General features: G+C 47.6%; 2 protein-coding genes and 1 long non-coding RNA gene across 52 annotated transcripts; 1 reads left to right on the top strand and 2 right to left on the bottom strand.

Moving 5' to 3' along the window:
• Window positions 1-2,337: 2,337 nt before the first annotated feature.
• Window positions 2,338-3,658, bottom strand: LOC120976637 (uncharacterized). The gene is made up of 2 exons (XR_012204766.1): window positions 2,986-3,658; window positions 2,338-2,828 (listed from the first exon to the last, which is right to left on the bottom strand). It is a non-coding gene; the product is annotated as an uncharacterized lncRNA (long non-coding RNA).
• Window positions 3,659-3,686: 28 nt separating this feature from the next.
• Window positions 3,687-12,858, top strand: LOC109777389 (uncharacterized). Of its 49 annotated transcripts, XM_073510321.1 has the most exons (19): window positions 3,693-4,452; window positions 4,538-4,614; window positions 5,143-5,200; window positions 5,302-5,370; window positions 6,016-6,111; window positions 6,211-6,279; window positions 6,370-6,530; window positions 7,396-7,473; window positions 7,995-8,071; window positions 8,330-8,400; window positions 8,536-8,628; window positions 9,278-9,339; window positions 9,442-9,528; window positions 9,607-9,813; window positions 10,280-10,372; window positions 10,955-11,342; window positions 11,506-11,612; window positions 11,733-11,876; window positions 12,298-12,858. In XM_073510321.1, the coding sequence occupies exons 2-5, from the start codon at window positions 4,592-4,594 to the stop codon at window positions 6,097-6,099; spliced, it is 234 nt and encodes a 77-aa protein (XP_073366422.1). In that variant the 5' UTR covers window positions 3,693-4,452; window positions 4,538-4,591; the 3' UTR covers window positions 6,100-6,111; window positions 6,211-6,279; window positions 6,370-6,530; window positions 7,396-7,473; window positions 7,995-8,071; window positions 8,330-8,400; window positions 8,536-8,628; window positions 9,278-9,339; window positions 9,442-9,528; window positions 9,607-9,813; window positions 10,280-10,372; window positions 10,955-11,342; window positions 11,506-11,612; window positions 11,733-11,876; window positions 12,298-12,858. The 49 variants fall into 49 exon arrangements, 37 of the variants coding, with proteins under 37 accessions (XP_073366390.1, XP_073366403.1, XP_073366397.1 ...); XR_012204762.1 differs by lacking the exon at window positions 5,302-5,370 and having other exon boundaries at window positions 4,186-4,452; window positions 5,143-5,237; window positions 8,006-8,071; window positions 8,330-8,454; window positions 11,733-11,878; XM_073510303.1 differs by lacking the exon at window positions 5,302-5,370 and having other exon boundaries at window positions 3,689-4,452; window positions 5,143-5,237; window positions 6,370-6,442; ... (1 more) ...; window positions 8,330-8,454; window positions 11,733-12,858.
• Window positions 12,859-13,437: 579 nt separating this feature from the next.
• Window positions 13,438-15,249, bottom strand: LOC109777388 (hydroxyproline O-galactosyltransferase GALT6-like). Of its 2 annotated transcripts, none has more exons than XR_012180966.1 (5): window positions 14,811-15,249; window positions 14,431-14,672; window positions 14,034-14,321; window positions 13,823-13,952; window positions 13,438-13,731 (listed from the first exon to the last, which is right to left on the bottom strand). XR_012180966.1 is itself a non-coding variant. In XM_073495928.1 (5 exons), the coding sequence occupies exons 1-5, from the start codon at window positions 14,989-14,991 to the stop codon at window positions 13,699-13,701; spliced, it is 858 nt and encodes a 285-aa protein (XP_073352029.1). In that variant the 5' UTR covers window positions 14,992-15,129; the 3' UTR covers window positions 13,560-13,698. The 2 variants fall into 2 exon arrangements, 1 of the variants encoding a protein (XP_073352029.1); XM_073495928.1 differs by having other exon boundaries at window positions 13,560-13,731; window positions 13,823-13,936; window positions 14,811-15,129.
• Between the last annotated feature and the right edge of the window lie 8,181 nt (window positions 15,250-23,430).

Raw genomic sequence — 23,430 nt, forward strand, 5'->3', positions numbered from 1 at the left:
CATTGCAAATTCTATACCAAGCGTCTTTTAGATTTTCTCCTTCCCTTTGCTTAAAATTAAGAACTTCATTTTCGGGAGACAACGCAGAAGATAGGGAACTAGCCATAACGACAAGCAAGCGAAAAAGAGGCGAACGGAAAAGAGAGGGCGAATAAAACGGCAAGGGTGAAGTGGGGGAGAGGAAAACGAGAGGCAAATGGCAAATAATGTAATGCGGGAGATAAGGGTTTGTGATGGGTATTTGGTATATTGACTTTTGCGTAGACTCCCCGGCAACGACCCAGAAATCCTTCTTGCTACCTCTTGAGCACTGCATTGGTTTTCCCTTGAGGAGGAAAGGGTGATGCAGTAAAGCAGCGTAAGTATTTCCCTCAGTTTTTGAGAACCAAGGTATTAATCCAGTAGGAGGCCACGCACGAGTCCCTCGCACCTACACAAACAAATAAAATCCTCACAACCAACGCAATAAAGGGGTTGTCAATCCCTTCACGGTCACTTACGAAAGTGAGACCTGATAGATATGATAAAATAATATTTTTGGTATTTTTATGATAAAGATGCAAAGTAAATAAAGCAAAATAAAAACGACGCCAGAAATAGCTTGTTGACGGGAGATTAATATGATGAAAAATAGACCGGCGACCATAGGTTTCACTAGTGGCTTCTCTCGAGAGCATAAGTATTACGGTGGGTAAACAAATTACTGTTGAGCAATTGATAGAATTGAGCATAGTTATGAGAATATCTAGGTATGATCATGTATATAGGCATCACGTCCGTGACAAGTAGACCGACTCCTGCCTGCATCTACTACTATTACTTCACACATCGACCGCTATCTAGCATGCATCTAGAGTATTAAGTTCAAAAGAATAGAGTAATGCTTTAAGTAAGATGACATGATGTAGAGGGATAAACTCATGCAATATGATATAAACCCCATCTTGTTATCCTCGATGACAACAATACAATACGTGCCTTGCTGCCCCTGCTGTCACTGGGAAAGGACACCGCAAGATTGAACCCAAAACTAAGCACTTCTCCCATTGCAAGAAAGATCAATCTAGTAGGCCAAAATAAACTGATAATTCGAATAGACTTGCAAAGATAACCAATCATACATAAAAGAATTCAGAGAAGATTCAAATATTGTTCATAGATAAACTTGATCATAAACCCATAATTCATCGGTCTCAACAAACACACCGCAAAAGAAGATTAAATGGAATAGATCTCCACGAGAATCGTGGAGAACTTTGTATTGAGAACCAAAGAGAGAGAAGAAGCCATCTAGCTAATAACTATGGACCCGAAGGTCTGAGGTAAACTACTCACACATCATCGGAGAGGCTATGGTGTTGATGTAGAAGCCCTCCATGATCGATGCCCCCTCCGGCGGAGCGCCGGAAAAGGCCCCAAGATAGGATCTCACAGGTACAGAAGGTTGCGGCGGTGGAATTAGGTTTTTGGCTCCGTATCTGGTAGTTTGGGGGTACGTAGGTATATATAGAAGGAAGAAGTATGTCGGTGGAGCAACGTGGGGCCCACGAGGGTGGAGGACGCGCCCCCTACCTCGTGCCTTCCTGGTTGATGTCTTGACGTAGGGTCCAAGTCCTCTGGATCACGTTCGTTTCGAAAATCACGTTTCCGGAGGTTTCATTTCGTTTGGACTCCGTTTGATATTCTTTTTCTGCGAAACTCTAAAATAGGCAAAAAAACAGCAATTCTAGGCTGGGCCTCCGGTTAATAGGTTAGTCCCAATATAATATAAAAATCTATAATAAAACCCATTAAACATCCAAAACAGAATATAATATAGCATGGAACAATAAAAAATTATAGATACATTGAAGACGTATCACACATCCGAGGACCAATCGCACTGCAGGTGTTGATGTAGTCGACTGGATTTTGAGACAAACGAAACAATTTGCACTTCATACATATAGAGGGGTAATTTGCACTTCATACAAAACTCCAGCAACACATCAGAATGAATTTTAAAAACATCACATTGAACCGCATGTCGGTACCAGCCGCACTGCATCATTGTGCACCGTTGTTGCTATAGAAAATATTACAAAGCGAGCTGCATTATTTTATGGAGTGAACCTCCAGGCCCACCAAAACTGATAAAAACATTTTTCAATATACCCACGCGAGGTACAAGTGAACCGCAACAAACACAATATAAAAGATTTTTGCTAGCAATGAACCACAAGGACTAGACGAGCGGACTGCATGTCTTTTCTGTGTGTTTTTCCTGTTGTTTTAGTTGTCATTTTTGTTGTTCGCCTATGCCTACAAATGAACTGCACTACACAACAAAGTCAAGAGTACAACACCCAACAATTAACTGCACTCCTTAAGCCATAACAAGTTTTTGAATGCAAGAGAAAAGCGCCAGAATGAATAGCCATTTTTTTGTTCGACAAACAAGCAATGCACTGCAAATATGAACGCTGAAATAAGAATCTGAACCTCCATGGGATCCAGCTGTACCGCTGTGTCATGTTTCCGGGAAAAATTCCTGCTGCTTGTCCGAGAAGTGGACTCCTTCCGGTGAAATGGCGCATGCAAGTTGCAGAACCGCTTCCCCTCACTAACAAAATTGCACGCCAGTTAACTGCACCGAGGATGGAAATGACCTGCCTCGAGGAGTAACCTGCACTTCATTGTTGGTGAATTTTGCACGAAGAAGAACAACACGAGGACTGGCTACATATCCACAATGAGCATCCAATCCGTTGCTGAAGATTGATGGCTCATTGATGCATATGCATTGTTCCAACTGATTGCACACACGCCTGTCATCCCTTAACTTGTCCCTGCCAAATCACAGATGAACCAGGTGATGATTGGAGAGTAATGGGGTGACATAGTTGATGTTCTCACAGGAGGCGTCAACGTCGTCGTCCTGCCCGAAGGCTACTGATTTGTGATCCGTAGCGGAGGAGAATGGGTGAGGGGGCAGAAGGGGCTCACTGCTGCGACAGTTGCCGGCGCCCACAACGACAGATCCGTCGCCGCGACAACGACGGGAGACGAGATCGAGGGAGGTCGCCGTCAGCCCTCCTCATCAATGACGCCGGGGCGACCGCCATGGGAGGAGCCGGCAAGGGTAGGTTGCCACGACAGCGTGGGGCGGGCCACGGTGGGGAGGCCTCCGTGAGCTAGCGGGCGAGCCGTGGCTGCCGGGGAGGGGGAGGGTGGATCCAGCCGTCGCGGCACAGAAGGAGGTCGCCGGGGGTCGGGGTTGGTAGCCAGAGCTGGGAGGGAGGTGGGGCGGCGTGGCGATCCGGCAGGCCCGATGGCCAGCGGCGGAGTGTCGGCCAGGGGCACGACGGCATCCTGGGGAGGGGCGGCGCGGCCGTGGTTTGGGAAGGGCGGACGTGGCAGATCGGCCGTGGTGGTGGTCGGTGGCGCGGTGGCCGGCGTTGTGGAAGATGGTGGTCGGGCGGTGGCCGGCGCGGTGGGAGGTGGTGGCCGTGGTGGTGGGCGAGGAGCGCGGTGGGAGGCGGTGGGGGATCGGGGAGAAGCTCGTAGGTACTGGGCCGATGGATTTGACCGCCGGTGCGGGTGGGGGTGGGTGGGTTGTGCCCGTTGGTGGGTGGGGTGGGCTGTTTTTGTTACTGTCTGTTTGGCGTCTCGTGTTAGCAGAATAAGCATGTTGTTAGCAGACTCTTAAGGGTGTTCGCAGAATAGACCACCATCGCCGCCCGCGCCCACGGCCCTCCACTGTGACCACCATCGCCGCCTCCTTCCACCGCGCCGGCGGCATCCCTCCACCGCGCGCCGCCCCTCTCCTTCCCCGCGCCGGCTACCTCCCTGCCCCTCGCGCCGAACGCCTCTCTCCACCGTGCGCCACCCTCCTCCTTCCCCCGCGCCGGCCACCTCCCTCCACCGCGCGCCGCCCCTCTCCTTCCCCGCGCTGGCTACCTCCCTGCCCCTCGCGCCGAACGCCTCTCTCCACCGTGCGCCACCCTCCTCCTTCCCCCGCGCCGGCCACCTCCCTCTCCCGCGCGCCGGAGGCCGCCTCCTTTCCCCGACCCTCCGGACGCCGCCTCCTTCCCAGATCCCGGCACCGCCCTGCAACACAACCGGCGCCACGGCTGTTGCCCCGCACCATATTCATGCGCTGCTACCGCTCTACCACCGTGTACAGGCAGTTCAACGCTCCAACCACACGCCGTTCAATCTCTCCAGCGTGGACACGCCATTCCACCTCCTTCTAGTTGCCTCTCATCCCGGTATGGCCAGGGCGTTGGGTTCGCCGCCGCTGCGACCAGCAGTCCAACCCGGCCGCCCCAGGCCGTTCACCGTCGCAGCTCCCAGGCCGACTGTGTCGAGCCACCTTCCGCCCGCACCTTGGGCTCCCGTATGCGTCCCCTGCCCAAGCTGGTGCACACGTCCCTGCCCACCGTCCCTCCTCTTTGTTCTTCACTACATAAGGTTTTTTTGAGTGCACGCCATGTGTTTGCTAAAATGCCTCAGTGCACTCGCCTACTAGTTTTGATGTGTTCATGTTCGTTTGTAGCTAATGTAAAATCAGCTTTCTCTTGAGGCAGGGACAAAGAAGTGAGCCAAAAAGATGAATGACAGTTTGTTCACAAGGTCAGCCCTTTATGTTCAATTACTAACTTAGGTACTTGCCATTTCTTAATGTGTGTGACTTTTGGTTAATATCTTGTATGATCCATTTGGCTATAAAGATTCATATGATTTGTGAAGCTTATATACAACACTTTTGTAAATAAAATCATTTTTACATGTCAATGGTTGAGGTGCAAAAAAAAGTACATGTACATATACAGGGGAGGTTCACCCCAAATTAAAGAGTTCACTTTGGTTAAAAAATGTTTTATAAAGAAATGTGCTTGAAGTTCAATTACTATGGTCTAAAAAAATCAATTACATCGCTAGTGCATTCAGAATTGCAAATTTTAAAAAAGTGAAGTTCCTGTTTCAGGATTATGTAAGTTCAAAAATATTGTATGATGTGTGTGCCATAGTTATCTGAACTTCAATTCTGACTAATATTCGATTATAGTACTACTGCATATTCACTTCTGATTGCTTCTTGCTGCCACTATTTTTATCATGATTTTGTGTGTGCACTCAAGAGTGTTTTTGTTTCTGTAGGTCATCTGCTCAACAAGAGAAGCATGTACTGCTCAGTACATGTATAACTAATGGGAAGGTTCAAAAACCAGAACTCATCAAGTTCAACGTTGATGGTACTGTGCACATGCAAAATTAGATCAATAGTATTGTTGAACAATTCCTACTCCTCAACTCCAGCGTCCTCCCTCCATCCCGCACTGCCGCCTCGCCACCTCGCTCAACCTTGCCAACGTCCTACCATCCCTGGTATGTCCCTGGCCACCCTCACGCCACCATAGCGCTCAGGCCGTTCACCGCCGGCACCATAGTACGTTCACTGCCGATACCCGAGGTTGTTCAACGACGCAACGACGAAGTCTGGCCTTCCCCCTTACCCTTTTCATGTAGCATATTCTGCAAAAATATCAGACGCTCTCAACTGAATGGAAAGTGTGTCCCACAACTGCAGGTATAACCACTGCAGGAGTTTGAAAATCTCAACAAATAAAGCTCAAACCAAAGTTCAAGAACTGCTTCCTTCATAAATTAGTTTTCTTTTGGTTAATTCGTTGTTCTAGACAGTACAGATGTAAATTATTGTCTAGTACATGTGCGTATTGTATATATTGGTTAATAAGATATAACAAAAAGTTCATAAAAAACCCAGAACACATGGTAGTTCTGGAATCTGGGAGTTCAGGAAAAAATGATCCAAAAATGAGCATTGGGAGGGTTTGAAAAATACATCATCAGCAAGGATTTATTGTACGCTCACTAGTTCGGTTATAACTACAAAAGTTGATCTCTGTCTTGATCTCTGTACTTATTCATCCTGTCACTCGATCGTTCTATGGTTGTTATGATGTGACTTAACATACAATCACTTTTGGCGTTCTTCCATAAACAATGAAGGGAATGCTAAAAGGAGGGTATGTTTTCCAAGCTGACATCTGCAAGCCCTCATTAGGACAAGCAAAGTGCAGAAATAAGTTCTGACCCTGAAAACTGGTAAGTTCGAAGAAACAAATTCAGTGTTATACATGCTCTATACTAGAACTCTTGGATGATTACATTTTTCTGAAGCTCTAGTGGACCTTATGATTGCAGCAGAGTTGGACTTCCTCGTATTCAAGTGCTCGCAACTAAGCTTCACTTCTGGTTTGTTTGAATTAACTGGTAAAACTGAATAATGAGACAGATGTATTAACTGGTAAACCAATGCGTTCATGTGCCTAGGTTAGCAGTTCATTCACCATTTTTTTGCAGGTCCAGACGTCTCAAGCTGCTAAGGCCTACATCTCCCTGCCAATGTCTCATCGCCTGTGCCGACATGGTCGTGGTAAGTTCGTTGGCGTAGTTCCTATGCTTTGATGAGGTCAAGCCCACTGTCGTATTAGTCGCCACAACCTCATATCGTTGCCGCCAAGGTTTCCCCTCGCTCTCTCCCCTGAATTCTCTTGAAGAACATCCATTTATCTCGCTGAATTCTTGATAGCATGTTCTAAATAAGCTTGTATTCACTCCCTAAGTACTCCTAAAAAGCACTTTTATTCTAATTATACGAATTTTATACTTATGGGATGTTCAAATAAACCAGTACACACGTGTGGTGCCGTCTATATAATTATGTAAAGAAGATCTATATGTGTAAGTTATCTGATAAAAGAAAGAGGAAAATCAACTTGCAAATTTAGGGAAACATGTGTACCTTGAGAAAAGTTCACAGAATAAATGCTAGGAGGGTCATTTTGTGTTTGTTTAAATGTCTTCAGTGCAAGTGTGGAGGGCCGGTAAGTTCTACTACCAGTCTAAGCCAAGTTCAGGAGCATTGCCACTGATGCAAGGACAACGAACCAACGACATCGGATCATAGGTCGAAGGAGTCTGGGTCAAGGCGCCATGACTGGTTATTGTTGTATGCTGGTGTCGTGCTTGTTGATGCGGACTAGCAGATCAATGTATATGCATGTTGTTTGCTTTTGACATGGTATATATAAACTATTGGTACAAATTCTAGTACCTATATCACAAAAGTTCATTGCGAAAAAAAATATCAGTTCAATGGATACATTGTATCTGTTTATCACATATACTTGCGAAAGAGTTCAAAATGTTCTTCCCTTTCTGGAAATTACATGTGATTATTCATTTCTTTTTGGGCCATACAAACAACAATAACTCATTAGGCTTGTATGGCTGAATTTCTATTCATTTGCTCGTATGACTGGAATGCATCTTTGCTTGTATTATCTCTTGTAACACTAAGATTTTTTTATGTTGTCATGTCTTTAGGAGCGCCCCGGCCGATCACAGCCACCACCACAGGCCGTTCAACGCCACCTCCGAGGAAAACCATATCCAAAAAACAGAGTAAAGTCCAATATGTGAAAATAGCTCAGTACAAACACACAAATGGATCAGTACGAGTACTCTGTTTTTCGTCGAAATACTATTGTTTGAACTGAATCATCTGAATTGAAGCACAGTGGCATCAAAACCAAATAATTTCCATATCAAGGTTCAGTGTGGATTTTACACTTATGAAATGATTTTCACCCTAACAAACTAGCTTCAAACAACCTTTTAGCATAATGTCGTGCCTGTTGAACACCTACTGATTTGATTCAGCAACTTCTACTGATGTCTATAATCGTACAACAGTTTGGATTCCTAACTGAAACAGATTAGCAGCAAAAGTTTCAGCAAACAATCTGTTTTTTAGATTGCTAAAAAGAAACCCAAAACATCCGGACAAGTTGACTACTACAAATAAGAGTTTCTTGCCAAAGGGAAGAGTTAGGAAGTGGAGGGGCTCTCACGAGGTGTCCCGGCGGCGACGACGATGACGTGGAGGCTCTGGCTATTGTTGGGCAGCATTAACATTTTGATAGTCCTTCTGCAGGGCCCAAACCCACTATCGTGCAGAAAAAGAAAGCAAAGCCCCAACCATCAGCTGCTCAATCATCAGGTAATTAATCAGCACTAAAAACATACGTGTCTAATCCAATGTTGCGAAAGCAAGCTTGGAGTTGCGTGACTTATCTTTAGGTGTAGAACTGATAGTAAGATCGAGAAGAGATAATGCAACAAAAATCTTAGATAGGGCAGTGAAGTCCATTGCGCATTCTGATTTTTTGTAGCTCTGGACATCAGTTGTATTGAGACATGGATGGCTCTACACCTGAAGCACATATATCTGACAAGCATGATCACATGTTCCCTTCAGGGTCTGATGGCCGATGGAGAAGCGAAGCGAAAGACGGTTAGGAAGCGCAAGAGAAGTGGCAAAGACATCAGGTCCATGTGTATTTAACAGCAAGTCCATGTATTACTACATGAGAAGTACTGCTAGTGAGACTTCACTGCCCCATTTCAACAAACTTGTATACGCAATCCTGGTTTGACAAAGTACTCTACTGCTGCTGGTTTCAGTTCCCTCACTGGATTTGCAGGCTCACGACCATCCTCTAACACCCCGTCAGTGCCACCTATTTGAAGGAGCTCCGTGAGCGTGTACTTCTCCTGGTATATAATTTCGTTCCTCCCTGTATTGCAGTCATTTTGGTTAGTAAACTTGTATGGACGAAAAAGAATTGTGCCAGGAAGTTCATATCTTAAAACTAGATAAGTTAAAAAAACAAACCACGACCAGTTTGAAAAAGAACCAGCCTCACCCTTGCCACCCTCGCGCCACCGCGGCGCCCAGGCCGTTCACCGCCGGCAACACAGTCCGTTCACCGGTGACACAGAGGTCATTCAACGACGCAATGGTGAGGTCTGGCCTTTCCCCTTCCTCTTTTTATGTAGGCTCCGAGTCGAAATTCACCTCCATGTGCTGCGGCGACCTCATACCCGGCAGGCGTCCTGGTTGAGGAGCACGCCGGACTGGTGGGTGCCCATACCCGGCAGGCGTCCTGGTTGGGACCTCAGGTCTTAGATGTTAGGTTTGGCTGCAAGGTCTGTTTGGTATTAGGCCTAGACTATCAGTGCCCCTTCATCAACTGGATAGGAGTAGCGACAGATGTTGCTTAGATGGTGGCTTTGGTCTTACTGTTGTATGACTTTGTAAGGTCTTGTGTTAATAATTAATAAGATGGTTGTGTATGCATCGTCCAGATGCAGAGGCCGGGGTTTTTCCTCCTTATCTAAAAAAAATGTGCTGCTCCACTCGTAGCTCCCAGCCTACCCTCGAGCAAGTTCGTGCCGTGCACGAGATCAGTTCAACCTGTGCACTTGGTACGTTTGTGGGAATGTCTGAGCAAAAAGAGAAACCATATAATTTTGTGCAACATTTCGACCCTGCATCCCATGAGTTCCTGATTTTCTTTTGTGCAACAGTTCGACCTCGACGCTTGTGGCAGTCCCACAAGGACGAGTGTGGTCTACGATCGACCAGTTGGTTCCCAAGCGAGTTCCTGGCTGAAGGTGGGCTTCCATGTTGAGGTGTGGAACGCAATGTACATGGAGATCTTGATGGAGTACGATGATGGCGATGTGGCGCAGGTGGACCTCATGGAGTTCGGCTGGGCTGGCGGCGGTGGACGCGGATGCATGAGTTGTGGGGCTCCATCTGTCGCTCGACCACCGCTTACTCCCACTCTGTTCACTGGTTTTGTTTTCACTGTCACGCCTGTTCCTCGTCAACCTGCAGCAGCAGGAGACATGAGATCACCTCCGGCACCGCTGGTCACATGAAGGCCGTCAAAAATGGTATATTCTCCATAAAAATAGGTGTTTGCTTATCTATATTCTCTATTGTTGAATTATAGCACAAACATTTGCCTCGCGTGCCCCAGTGTGGCCGCGCCCTCATCATGGAAATACAGAGCTTCCGTTCACAAGTACACCAACATGTTTGGTGCTCGTTCATAAGTGCTTGTTCGTGCAGATCTCATATCCTTGTGTGTGCGTGTGTGTTGACGAACTTTGTGCTAAAATGAGTTCAACTAAGTTTAGATCTCTGTAAAAAGTTCAACTAAGCCCTTGACACCCCTGTTACGATGTGATATACATGCCGCCAGTCTCGCGTTGCCGATGAAAATCCATTAGAAACAAAAGTTCAATTTCGTTAATTCCTGCAGTTCTGTGGTTAGCACAAACTGGTGGTTCATTTTGCTAATTCTTGTGGTCTACAATTTCTTTTTGTTTTGCTAAAACTGGTAATTTTGTTTTTCAGAAGATGGTGAACTATGGGAGTACATCAAGGTCGAAAAAGCCCTTCATCTGCATCCATCTGCGGGAGGAACACTGCTTTGACATCAGGAACATTGTGAGAGAGCCTCTCCTCTCTTTTCCTTTTGCCTTCTAATCCCCAAGTGTTCGTTATTGCATTTTGATCAAGACATAACCTTGAGCTAATAAACTGTTCTTGCTGGAAATGCATTTACAAAATTATTGACATCGTTTTGTCAGTAAGGCTGTAAGCAATCTGGAGATCCCTAGTATGCCACTGTATGTTTCTTTATACAATCCCAAATGGATTATATAGCTTCTGATAACAGAATAAATATTCTGGAAAAAGCTCAAATACTATCATACGGTCAGTTCAAGAAAATCTGACGAGCACTTGCAATGTACATAGTTTTTGCAGAAAAGATTTCAAAAACTCGGGTTCACTGATTTAATGAATTACTATAAGTTCAAATGTGCTAATATCTACAGTTCTGGTTGAGGAATTTAGGTAGTTTATTTTTCTAACCCCCGACTGTCTATAGTTCATTAGTTCATTGCCAGTACACACATTGTTTACAAACTTAAAGTTCAGAGGGTTGGTTGTATTTAGTACTTCTAATTGGACTATTTAAGTCCAAATGTTTACTTTGCATGATGGAAAAAATTGTGTATCGTGTAGTTCCTCCACTAGAGCCACTGCGGCCTACGGCAGCCCATGGTGGCGGAGTTCGTCGCGTCCATCAGTCCAACCCCATGGCTTCAGGGCATCCGATTTTTGTCGCGGCCATCAGTTCGGACACCTGCGTCACTGCGTGTGTTGCAGCCACACCCATTTGTGTCACTGCGTGCTCCGTCACCGGCCTCCTGCGCGCCGTGACCCCTGCCACACTCCTTCCTCTCCCTGAAGCTGTTCGTGCCCTCCCAGGCTTGATATCCTGCTGTAGCGATGAGCTCCTGTACATCGCCGAAGTTCCATACCTGCTCAACGGCACCAGCACGAGGATGCAGCAGCTAGGCTGAACCCCAGTTTGTGCCTCAAGGTCAAGTACGCGTACGCCTGCGAGAAGGTATCCATCTCTCTCTTCCTGCTCCTATGCTTTATTTGTACTAAGCTTTTGCGAAGATGCTTAAATGCACATGTTTCTTATAATCTTTACATACACACTCTTTCTATTTTGTCCCTCGCGTAGTCACTTTGCCTTTTGATGCTTAAATGCACCTCCAGTGCAGGTTCTCCGGTGCGCCAAGTATTGTTGGCAGCGATGCCTGCTTACGTCTTCCTCGTATGATTCACCAAGGCCGCGTCCTCCTCTTGAGATAAGAAGAGCGACAAGGAGGTAAAAGGAACACCAGATTTTTACAAATTCTGCAGATGTAGTACGTATTTGCCATTTTGCCAAAGCAGTGAGTCTATGTGCTGATGTTTCTCTTGTCTTCTCTTGGATGTATTTGTCTAGATGGAGAGCACGGTCTTTTTTCCGTGGAGCTGGCTGCTGCAGTACGGCCTAGTCCAGTCTAAGCCCTCCATGGTTGCTGTTGCTATTTCCGCAACCAGGCTACCCCGAAGAAGACCCCTATGTGGACTGACAATCTAAATTATAGTGTGTGTTCTTTATTTATAATTGAAGTTCAAAAATATCATTGGCAGGGGTACAGAAATGATTATAGTCGTTATAGCAAAAAAAAAGCGCAGAAACTTGAAGAACAAAATTATTGGTACACATAAACAAATTGGATTTATGTGTTATGTAGTATTGGTACTTAAGAACAAAAGTTCAGATTTCAAACTTTCAATAGTTTAATGCTACGTAGAAAGGAACATAAGTCCACCCTACAAAAAAACCCAGTAAATGCATTTCGGTTATGATCTAAATTTCTTTTGGTCCATCTCTTTTAGTCTCTAACAGAGAACTTCCGCTGATATTGTAATAATCGATAGTTTTTTCATCTTTAGCTCATTAAGTGTTAAGATTTCAATGAAGTAAAATGCTTCTAAGCTTTGGCCATTTTGGTTATTTTCAGGATTTTCTAGATCGGGGAAGGTGCGGAGCTTGCCTGATTGCTTGCTACTTTGCATGTTCTGTTTACCCACTATGCATGTGTTGATGTTGCTGCTTCTAGGAGCCCTAAATTTTGTACCACGCCGACAAGCCAGGCAGTCGGTCTTTGCATCACGAACTGGTGCAGTTTGATCTTGCGCAAGCGGGAAATTCCCTGATGCCGAGTGTATCAGTACGACCCTACGCTCCAAGCACGCCTCCTCCTGGTCGCCCATCAGTTCTCTTGTTCTTGCTGCTTCTCCTAACATCACCATAAAAGTTTTGCTAGGAAAAAAATGCGTGGATAAAGAGGATTGCAGTGACAGTAATTTTGGTTGCCATTTCTCTCTATAGCAGATCGCATCCGTACAAAAAATGCTACTGCAGTTTACTCTATGTAAAAAATTAATAAGGTTCAATTCACAAAAACATGTGGAAGTTCGTTTGGAAAATTCTGCAGCCTATTTGATTACGCCAAGATGTACAGGATGACAATTCTTTATTGTGTGCCTTCAGCACAATTTAAATTAACTAGTTGAGCATATGTCTAATGTTTTTCTTTTGTTTACAGAAAAACTAATATGTGAGGATATTTCAGGTTTCTTTGCGAACTTGTAGTGTTACTGTACATGAACTTGTACATTACCTTGTCATCAGTTCATGTGTATGTGATGGTAACCAATTACCGTTGTATTACTGCAGCTGCTCTATGTAATTAGCCCCTTTGTTGGGTGAATCTCATACTATTTGCTAGCTTTGGCATTGTAAAAACACAACAAGTTCACAATTTAAAAGGTTGTAAGTTCAACATGACGTATATAAGTTTGGGAAAAAAAGCTCAAACAAAAACAAACCTCAAAAAAATTCAAATGGTAAAAATTTCAAGTCGTACAATGAGAGAAGTCCAGAACATCATTGCAAAAAAATGTTGAGTTAAAAAAACAAAAAAAATTTATTTTTGAGAAAATATCAATCAGCTCAACGTTATAAACCATGCAAGTTCGAGGACAATGATAATGTAAAGCCTTGGAAATTATGAGGAAAACCATACTGAAAAAAAGAGTAGTCGATTTTGTTAAAACACGCTCAGTACAAGCGCATACGGACATCAGTTCAAGTACTCTTTTTTGGAACCATTTAAAATTAATATGTGAAAAATACCTCAGTATAAACACACACATAGCTCAGTACGAGTACTCTGGTTTTTTTTACGGAAAAATAGCACGACGTCAATTCTAACACCCCGTCATACGTAACAGCCCACTTTCCAGATCGTAAAGGTCTGGTAGTAGTTTATGTTCCCTACATACATGCTCGCCCCATTCTTTACTTTCTTCACTTGATCCAACACCGCGTCGATTCTAACAAATGTGTCGTCGTCACACTACATTACGTATTTCGCTTGCACAACTCGCACCTATAAGATAGACAAGGTCAGAATGAGCATTTTTGTCGATGGAGCTGAAGCATGATCCAAGAACAGTTAAACACGTACTAGTTTTTCTTACCCCATACTCAGTAATGGCAATAGTCTTTAAAACAACGAGGTCATAGCTATCCATGAAAAGGACTAGAACAATGTCACCAAAGAACTCTTCCTCCTTCTTCAGCTCCTCGTTGACCTCTTTTTTTCCCATTCTGTATAGAAGTCTTCTATTAGAGTTTGCAAAAGTCAGCAATATAACTTTAAAGTTGTAGCAATCATCCACAACTGCTTACCAGAGCGAAAAAAAACCAGGCAACACTATTAGATGATTTCCTTGTAGCAATCATCCATGACTTGCGAACGGCCATCCACTCCGCGAAATGGTTGGCTGCAGAAAGGATGCCAATGAACAGCTCAACAGGTTCAGTTGGTAGAGGTGGGGCCTTCCACTGTTCAGACATTTTGAGGTATCGCTGTGGGTCGAAGCTAGGGTGTGATTTGGGCAGATGGCCGGCAGAAATTGACTCGATGTCAAGGTCTCCGTTCAACGACAGGCCTGTCGCATCCTCGAGGTTGTAACCCTGTTGGTTAAATCAACAGATTGACAACCCATCAGATAACAAAATTCTCCATCCATGATATATAAGTAAGCAACGAGCAATCTCTGCAGAGGCATGGCAAAAATCTTACAGTGCAGTAAGGGAAGGATGCAATATGTCGGCCATCGACATTGACATGGTAGCCTTCGAGACCGGCTGCGATGGTTAGGAAAAAGAGCTTGCCCTCTGCAAAGGGGTATGCCTGATCAACAGAGACCTTGTCTGGCTCTGGCATGCCGATCAAATTGTTGAGCAACCACTTTATGTTTGACGATTTGTTTGTCTTGGGGCCATCATCCCGAGTCCATTTCTCACACTTGAGCTCCCCATCAACTGAAACCTAAACCAACACGTTAAAATTCACACGAATAGCAAGCAAATTCAGTTTCCATGTAGAACCGGGACATTCCTAGATACCGAACGACATGCAGAGCAAATTAAAAATTGAACTGTGCAATCGAAGGAGCTCACCTCTGTCGTCGTCGGGCCAGGACGTCGGGCCCTCGCAGCGCTGCGGCAGCGCCCACTTCATGCAGTAGCAGGCGTTGAGCTCGATGACGAGGCGGCCGCTGAAGTCGCCTCTGATCCTGGGGTGGAGAATCCTGGGCGGCTCCTCCCCCTGCACGGCCTTGGTGCCCAGCAACTCTGCCATGAACTACGACGATGGCGCCCCGTCCCTCCTCCTCGGCCGGGCCACCACGGTCACCCGTGAGCCAACGACCATCCCGCACGTCAGCTCCACGGCCACCGGGATGGCAGCACGGGGTGCCGAGACGGTGGCGGGGCAAGACGCGGGGGCGGACGGGGAGGGGGAGGGGGATGAGGAGGCGGAGGCGGGAGCGGAGGGGGAGAGGAGGTGGGGCAGAAGGGGAACCACGGCGGCGAAGGTGGAGGAGGCTGCGGCATCAATGGAGGAGGCGGAGGAGGGGTTGGCGCGGACACGGATGGAGGAGAGCGCGAGGCGGGCGCGGCGGGGCGGGGGTCGGGAAGGTGCGCGTGTGGGGCCGGAGCGGCGCGGATGTGGTGGTGGAGGAGGAGCGGGCCTCGAGCTCGCGGTGGTGCAGGCGGCGCGGGAGAATAATATCAGTTCAACCGCTCGAATTTATCAGTTCAACCGCTCGAATTCATCAGTTCAACAATAGTAACAGAATAATATTCTGTTACGTGAAACAGAATAGCCCAGATGTGTGTATATGATCGGTTCTACGAGAAATTCTATTTATATATATGCATAACGTGTATAATATGTAGTACCGTAAAATACCAGCAAATGAAAAAGAATTAAATGGAAAACACAAAGCTAAAGAAAAAATAAATCATAAACCCAAAACCCCTAAGCCTTTTAGTCCCGGTTGGTGTAACCAACCGGGACTAAAAACCCCCAGGCCCCCGGCGCATGCTCGTGCCACGTGGTGGCCCTTTAGTGCCGGTTCGTGTTGAACCGGGACTAAAGGGGGGGGGGGCTTTAGTCCCCACCCTTTACCAGCATTAAAGGGCCTTACGAACTGGGACTACAGCCCGATTCTGCACTAGTGCTTGAAGATGTCTAGGACACATATTGGCAAAAGCTCAAGACTCATCATTTATATTTTAGTGATCCAAGACCACATTGAGACCATAGGAAAGCCAATACTATTAAAAGGGGATGAGGTGTTGCTTAATGGTCTACTTGCTCAAAATGCTTAGTGATATTTATCCAAAGCCCTTAACCACCTTCTCTTTCCAAATATGTCCAAAACCCAAAGCCAAACTCGGCTCCACTGATATTTCCTATCCGGCGCCACCGAGTTCATATGAAATAGCGACTGCCAGAAACCCTAAACAGTTCGTTCACACCGATACGGATCTCGGTCTCACTGATATGCCCTTGCCAAGTCTCTGTTGCATGTTGCAATTATTTCGGTCTCACCAAAATTGCGATCGGTCACATCGAGTTGGCTTGACATCTTCTCTGTTGCCTTATTGCTTCACTTTGGTCTCACCGAGTTGATGCAATCAGTGCCACCGAGTTGATGTTTTCCCTAAGCCCTAGCACATCGGTCCCACCGAGTTGTTCCAGTCGGACCCACCGAGATTCCTAACGTTCACATTTTGAACTGAATCGGTCTCACCGGGTTCTTCTATTCAGTTTGACCGAGTTGGATCAAATGTGTGTAACGGTTGGATTTTGCATGGAGGCTATATATACCCCTCCACCCCCTTCTCCATTTGAGAGAGAGCCATCAGAACGTGCCTACACTTTCGGCATACATTTTCTGAGAGAAAACCACCTACTCATGTGTTGAGATCAAGATATACCAATCCTACCACAAGAATCTTGATTTCAAGCCTTCCCAAAGTTTCTTTCCACTCAAATCATCTTTCCACCATATCCAAATCTGTGTGAGAGAGAGTTGAGTTTTGGGGAGACTATCATTTGAAGCACAAGACCAAGGAGTTCATCATCAACACAACATCTATTACTGTCTGGAGAGTGGTCTCTCCTGGATTGATTAGGTGTCGCTTGGGAGCCTCCGACAGATTGCGAAGTTGAACCAAGAAGTTTGTAAGGGCAAGGAGATCGCCTACTTCGTGAAGATCTACACGAGTGAGGCAAGTCCTTCGTGGGCGATGGCCATGGTGGGATAGACAATGTTGCTTATTCGTGGACCCTTCATGGGTGGAGCCCTCCGTGTACTCACGCTGTCGGCGTCCTGGGAACGGGGGTGCCCAGACTTGCCTGGCTGTGGCCCGCGAGCGTGGCTCCATCAACGGCCCGGTACGGCCCAGCTTCAGCAGCAACAACTCAAGACCCTCGCGAGGGGCCAAGCCTCGCAAGGCGGACGACACCAAGACCTCCCTGGGGGCAGTCTCACTAGGCTGTCTCCCGAGGAGCGGAGATATCTATGCAAGGGGCACCTCGCGAGGTTCACATGACGTGAGCCATGACGACCAAGGCCAGGAGGGCGCCAGCGGGCGCAGTTTACCAGTTTCCTCTTTGGTGCTAAGGAGGCAAGCGCAGGCGCGAGGTCCTGAGGCATCAGGCAAAGGTTTCCATATCAGTGCAACAAGACAAAGACCAGCAGAATGGCAGGACGGAGGTCATCGCGGAGCCCACAGCAGCGTCACCACCAGAGCCTTTGGCAGACGAAGACTACTTCTGTCAGGATAGCTTGTACTAGTTGTCCTTCTTTAAACTTGGCCGTTGTGGGATCCCTTCCCGCCTAACATTTGGGAAGAGGACTAAGGCCACTATAAATAGGACCTAGCCACCACCGTAGCAAGCGACAGATCATTCAGATCATCCTCACACCCACCAGCTCATCGAGCGCAAGAACACCTCTCCTCCCGAGACTGTTCGTCCACTGTATTAGTTCATCCTCAGCCCCTCGAGGCAATCCACCACACACTGGAGTAGGGTATTACACCGCGAGGTGGCCCGAACCAGTATAAACCCCTGTGTCTCTTGTTCTTTGGGTTTATCAAGCTAGGCCGTGGAATCATTGAGAGAGCAAGCTGGGGAGAGAGTGTTCTTCGTGCACACCCCAGAGTTCGAACCTCTCAAGGGTCTACGGGACCCGCAATCCAACATTTGGCGCGTCAGGTAGGGGTGCGCCGAAACCCCTCTTCCGCCGATCGACGCACCACTGCTCCACCACTTCCATGGCTGATGCCCGTCGAGCCCGTGCTGAGCGCCGGGCCGCTCTCAATGCTCGCGTTGCCTAGACAGCGCCCGTCGGCGGGCCTCCCCGTTGCTCTCCATCACCCACTGCCAACGCCGCCACCGGCCCGGCGGGGAACGAGCAGCAAGCCTCATCACTGCACCCCTCCGTGCGGAGGGATGGACGCACCGCCACCCCGTCGCTGACTCCGGCCGTCTTGTCGTCTCACGCTCGTCACGGGCCCGCGGACGCGTAGGCTGTGCTGCTCATGGCCCGCGAGCTCCTGTGCTACCGCCCCGTCGACGACCTCTACGAGGACTGGCTGGACCGCATCGCCGAGCTCGTCAGCGCCGCTTGGGGCTCTCCTGCACCGACTCTCTCGCTGCCTCGCCCGCCTCCCGCTGCGGGCGACGTAGCCCATGGAGCGCCTCCACCACCTCCCCATCAAGATGTTGTCCTCGGGCCAAGACGCGCGGCCCCGCAGCGCGACCCACCATGCAGGGTGCCTGCACGTGAAGAAGGAAGCTGCCAGGAAATCCCACGACCGCAAGAAGATGCTCCAGCAATCCCAGCACCACCACGTAAGGACCGCGCCTAGCCTGCGGCGGCGGCGCGCGGATACCAAGACCAGGCTCCACCTCCACGACAGGCTCCGGTGACTACAGCGGGCTACCGTGCCTTCACCCCCGGCAAGTTCAAGCCCGACCTGCCTCCGCGCTACGATGGCACCCCTGACCCTGCTGAGTTCCTGCAGCTCTAAGAGCTGAGCATCGAGGCGGCCAACGGCGACGAGAAGGTCATGGCAAACTGGTTTCCCATGGCTCTCAAAGACGGCGCGCGCTCGTGGCTCCTGAACCTGCCCGCGGGGTCGATCTCCTCCCGGGGCGAGATGCACGAGCATTTCGTCGCCAACTTCCAGGGCACTCGCGACCGCCCGCCTTCCGCTAGTGACCTGCGGCGCAACAAGCAGCAACCAGGGGAAACCCTGCAGAAGTACATCCAGCGCTTCAACAACGTTTGCCTCAAGATTCCCAAGGTGACGGACGAGGCCATCATCTCAGCATTTTCTGATGGCGTCCATGATGTCAAGATGAAGGAAGAGCTCGCCATACACGAGGACCTGTGCACGGCTCTGGAGATGTTCAACATGGCGACCAAGTGTGCGAGATCTGAGGAGGGACGCCTCTCCCTCCTCGAGCTTCCAGCTGCAGACCCAGAAGACAAGAAGGCCAAGACCAAGGACGTGAAGCGCAAGGGAGCGACCGTGCTCACGGCTGAACAAAAGATGAAGCGCGGCTGCGATCACCCAGAATCGTCCAAGGGCAGCCGCCCGTTCTGCACCTTCCACAACGTACACAGCCACAACACCAATGACTGTCAGGAGCTCAGGGCCATCCGCGATGGGCGCTTCGGTCGACGCCTGGAGCGCAACGACCGAGGCTACGACGGTGGAGGAGGCCGAAGTGGAGGACACTGGGACGACCGCGGCCCCCGTCAGGAGTGGCGCGACCAGCCTCGTGAGGATCGCTGGTAGGGCCAGCCTCGCGAGGGTGCCTGGAGGGAACAGCCTCGTGAGGACCTTCCTCAGGGCAAGGCTGGGCTCCCTCCACTGCCACCACTACCAAGGAGGAACGATGACTATCACCAGGACGAGGGGGCTGGGGGCTTCCAGGAGCCTCGCGCCATAGCCTGCATCTTGGGTGGCCCCAGGCCCCAGCCTCTCATTGCATCTTCAAGCGGTTCGCCCATGAGGTGAATGCCGCCCTCCCCAGGCTTGAGACCACGTGTCCGCTTAGGTGGTCCAAGTGCACCATCACCTTCAGCTCGTCCGACCACCTCAAGTGCGCGGTGTTGGGGAACGTAGTAATTTCAAAAAAATTCCTACGCACACACAGGATCATGGTGATGCATAGCAACGAGAGGGGAGAGTGTTGTCCACATACCCTCGTAGACCGAAAGCGGAAGCGTTAGCACAACGCGGTTGATGTAGTCGTACGTCTTCACGATCCGACCGATCAAGTACCGAACGCACGGCACCTCCGAGTTCAGCACACGTTCAGCTCGATGACGTCCCTCGAACTCCGATCCAGCCGAGCTTTGAGGGAGAGTTCCGTCAGCCGAGCTTTGGTGACGATGATGATGTTCTACCGATGCAGGGCTTCGCCTAAGCAGCGCTACGATATTATCGAAGTGTATTATGGTGGAGGGGGGCACCGCACACGGCTAGGAGATCAAGAGATCAATTGTCGTGTCTATGGGGTGCCCCCTCCTCCGTATATAAAGGGGGGGAGGAGGAGAGGGCCGGCCAAGGGGGTGGCGCGCCCTAGGAGGGGGAAACCTACTCCAAGTAGGTTTGCCCCTCCCTTTCCTAGTCCAAGAAGGAGGGGGAAGGAAGGAGTGGGAGAGGGGAAAGGCAAGGGGGGCGCCGCCCCCTTCCTTGTCCTATTCGGACTCAAGGGGAGGGGGCGCGCCTCTTGCCCTGGCCGGCCCCTCTCTCTCTCCACTAGGGCCCAACAAGGCCCATTAGTTCCCCCGGGGGGGGGGGGGGTTCCGGTAACCCCCGGTAGTCCGATAAATGTCCAAAACCTTCCGGAACCTTTCCGGTGTCCAAACATAGTCATCCAATATATCAACCTTTACGTCTTGACTATTTCGAGACTCCTCGTCATGTCCGTGATCACATCCGGGACTCCGAACAACCTTCGGTACATCAAAACATATAAACTCATAATATAACTATCATCGAAACTTTAAGCGTGCGGACCCTACGGGTTCGAGAACTATGTAGACATGACCGAGACACGTCTCCGGTCAATAACCAATAGCGGAACCTGGATGCTCATATTAGCTCCCACATATTCTACGAAGATCTTTATCGGTCAGACCGCATAACAACATACGTTGTTCCCTTTGTCATCGATATGTTACTTGCCCGAGATTCGATCGTCGGTATCTCAATACCTAGTTCAATCTCGTTACCGGCAAGTCTCTTTACTTATTCCGTAATACATCATCTTGCAACTAACTCATTAGTTGCAATGCTTGCAAGGCTGATAGTGATGTGCATTACCGAGTGGGCCCAGAGATACCTCTCCGACAATCGGAGTGACAAATCCTAATCTCGAAATACGCCAACCCAACAAGTACCTTTGGAGACACCTGTAGAGCACCTTTATAATCACCCAGTTACGTTGTGACGTTTGGTAGCACACAAAGTGTTCCTCCGGTAAACGGGAGTTGCATAATCTCATAGTCATAGGAACATATATAAGTCATGAAGAAAGCAATAGCAGAATACTAAACGATCGTGTGCTAAGCTAACGGAATGGGTCAAGTCAATCACATCATTCTCCTAATGATGTGATCCCGTTAATCAAATGACAACTCATGTCAATGGCTAGGAAACATAACCATCTTTGATCAACGAGCTAGTCAAGTAGAGGCATACTAGTGACACTATGTTTGTCTATGTATTCACACATGTATTATGTTTCCGGTTAATACAATTCTAGCATGAATAATAAATATTTATCATGATATAAGGAAATAAATAATAACTTTATTATTGCCTCTAGGGCATATTTCCTTCAGTCTCTCACTTGCACTAGAGTCAATAATCTAGATCACATCGCCATGTGATTTAACATCAATAGTTCACATCACCATGTGATTAACACCCATAGTTCTCATCGTCATGTGACCAACACCCAAAGGGTTTACTAGAGTCAGCAATCTAGTTCACATCGCCATGTGATTAACACCCAAAGAGTACAAAGGTGTGATCATGTTTTGCTTGTGAGAGAAGTTTAGTCAACGGGTCTGCCAAATTCAGATCCGTATGCATTTTGCAAATTTCTATGTCAGCAATGCTCTGCACGGAGCTACTCTAGCTAATTGCTCCCACTTTCAATATGTATCCAGATTGAGATTTAGAGTCATCCGGATCAGTGCCAAAACTTGCATTGACGTAACCCTTTACGATGAACTTTTTGTCACCTCCATAACCGAGAAACATATCCTTATTCCACTAAGGATAATTTTGACCAATATCCAGTGATCTACTCCTAGATCACTATTGTACTCCCTTGCCAAACTCAGGGCAGGGTATACAATAGGTCTGGTACGTAGCATGGCATACTTTATAGAACCTATAGCTGAGGCATAGGGAATGACTTTCATTCTCTCTCTATCTTCTGCCGTGGTCGGGTTTTGAGTCTTACTCAACTTCACACCTTGCAACACAGGCAAGAACTCTTTCTTTGACTGTTCCATTTTGAACTACTTCGAAAACTTGTCAAGGTATGTACTCATTGAAAAATTTTATCAAGCGTCTTGATCTATCTCTATAGATCTTTATGCTCAATATGTAAGCAGCTTCACCGAGGTCTTTCTTTGAAAAACTCCTTTCAAACACTCCTTTATGCTTTATAGAAAATTCTACATCATTTCCGATCGACAATATGTCATTCACATATACTCCCTCCGTCCGGAAATACTTGTCGGAGAAATGGATGTATCTAGACGTATTTTAGTTCTAGATACATCAATTTTTATCCATTTCTTCGACAAGTATTTCTGGACGGAGGGAGTACTTATCAGAAAGGCTGTAGTGCTCCCACTCACTTTCTTGTAAATACAGGCTTCACCGCAAGTCTGTATAAAACTATATGCTTTGATCAACTCATCAAAGCGTATATTCCAACTCCGAGATGCTTGCACCAGTCCATAGATGGATCGCTGGAGCTTGCACATTTTGTTAGCACCTTTAGGACCGACAAAAACTTTCTGGTTGCATCATATACAACTCTTCTTTAAGAAATCCATTAAGGAATGTAGTTTTGACATCCATTTGCCAGATTTCATAAATGTGGCAATTTCTAACATGATTCGGACATACTTTAAGCATCGATACGAGTGAGAAAACCTCATCGTAGTCAACACCTTGAACTTTGTCAAAAAAACTTTTTCGACAAGTCTAGATTTGTAGATAGTTACACTACTATCAGCGTCCGTCTTCCTCTTGAAGATCCATTTATTTTCTATGGCTTGCCGATCATCAGGCAAGTCAACCAAAGTCCATACTTTGTTCTCAAACATGGATCCCATCTCAGATTTCATGGCCTCAAACCATTTCGCGGAATCTGGGCTCATCATCGCTTCCTCATAGTTCGTAGGTTCGTCATGGTCAAGTAACATGAACTCCATAATAGGATTACCGTACCACTCTGGTGTGGAACATACTCTGGTCAACCTATGAGGTTCGGTAGTAACTTGATCCGAAGCTTCATGACCATCATCATTAACTTCCTCACTAATTGGTGTAAGCATCACTGGAACTGATTTCAGTGATGAACTACTTTCCAATTCGGGAGAAGGTACAATTACCTTATCAAGTTCTACTTTCCTCCCACTCACTTCTTTCGAGAGAAACTCCTTCTCTAGAAAGGATC

Source organism: Aegilops tauschii, chromosome 3 (assembly GCF_002575655.3).
Source record: "Aegilops tauschii subsp. strangulata cultivar AL8/78 chromosome 3, Aet v6.0, whole genome shotgun sequence".
In the NCBI taxonomy this organism is placed as follows: domain Eukaryota; kingdom Viridiplantae; phylum Streptophyta; class Magnoliopsida; order Poales; family Poaceae; genus Aegilops; species Aegilops tauschii.

Coding starts and splice junctions, on each gene's coding strand:
- LOC109777389 (XM_073510289.1), top strand. CDS start 6,412: ATGTCTCATCGCCTGTGCCGACATGGTCGTG. Junction 8,072..8,329: donor ATCAGCTGCTCAATCATCAG/GTAATTAATCAG, acceptor TGTTCCCTTCAG/GGTCTGATGGCCGATGGAGA. Junction 8,401..8,535: donor AGAAGTGGCAAAGACATCAG/GTCCATGTGTAT, acceptor TGCTGGTTTCAG/TTCCCTCACTGGATTTGCAG.
- LOC109777388 (XM_073495928.1), bottom strand. CDS start 14,991: ATGGCAGAGTTGCTGGGCACCAAGGCCGTGCAGGGGGAGGAGCCGCCC. Junction 14,322..14,430: donor CATCCTTCCCTTACTGCACT/GTAAGATTTTTG, acceptor TTTAACCAACAG/GGTTACAACCTCGAGGATGC. Junction 13,937..14,033: donor CCTGGTTTTTTTTCGCTCTG/GTAAGCAGTTGT, acceptor GGAAAAAAAGAG/GTCAACGAGGAGCTGAAGAA.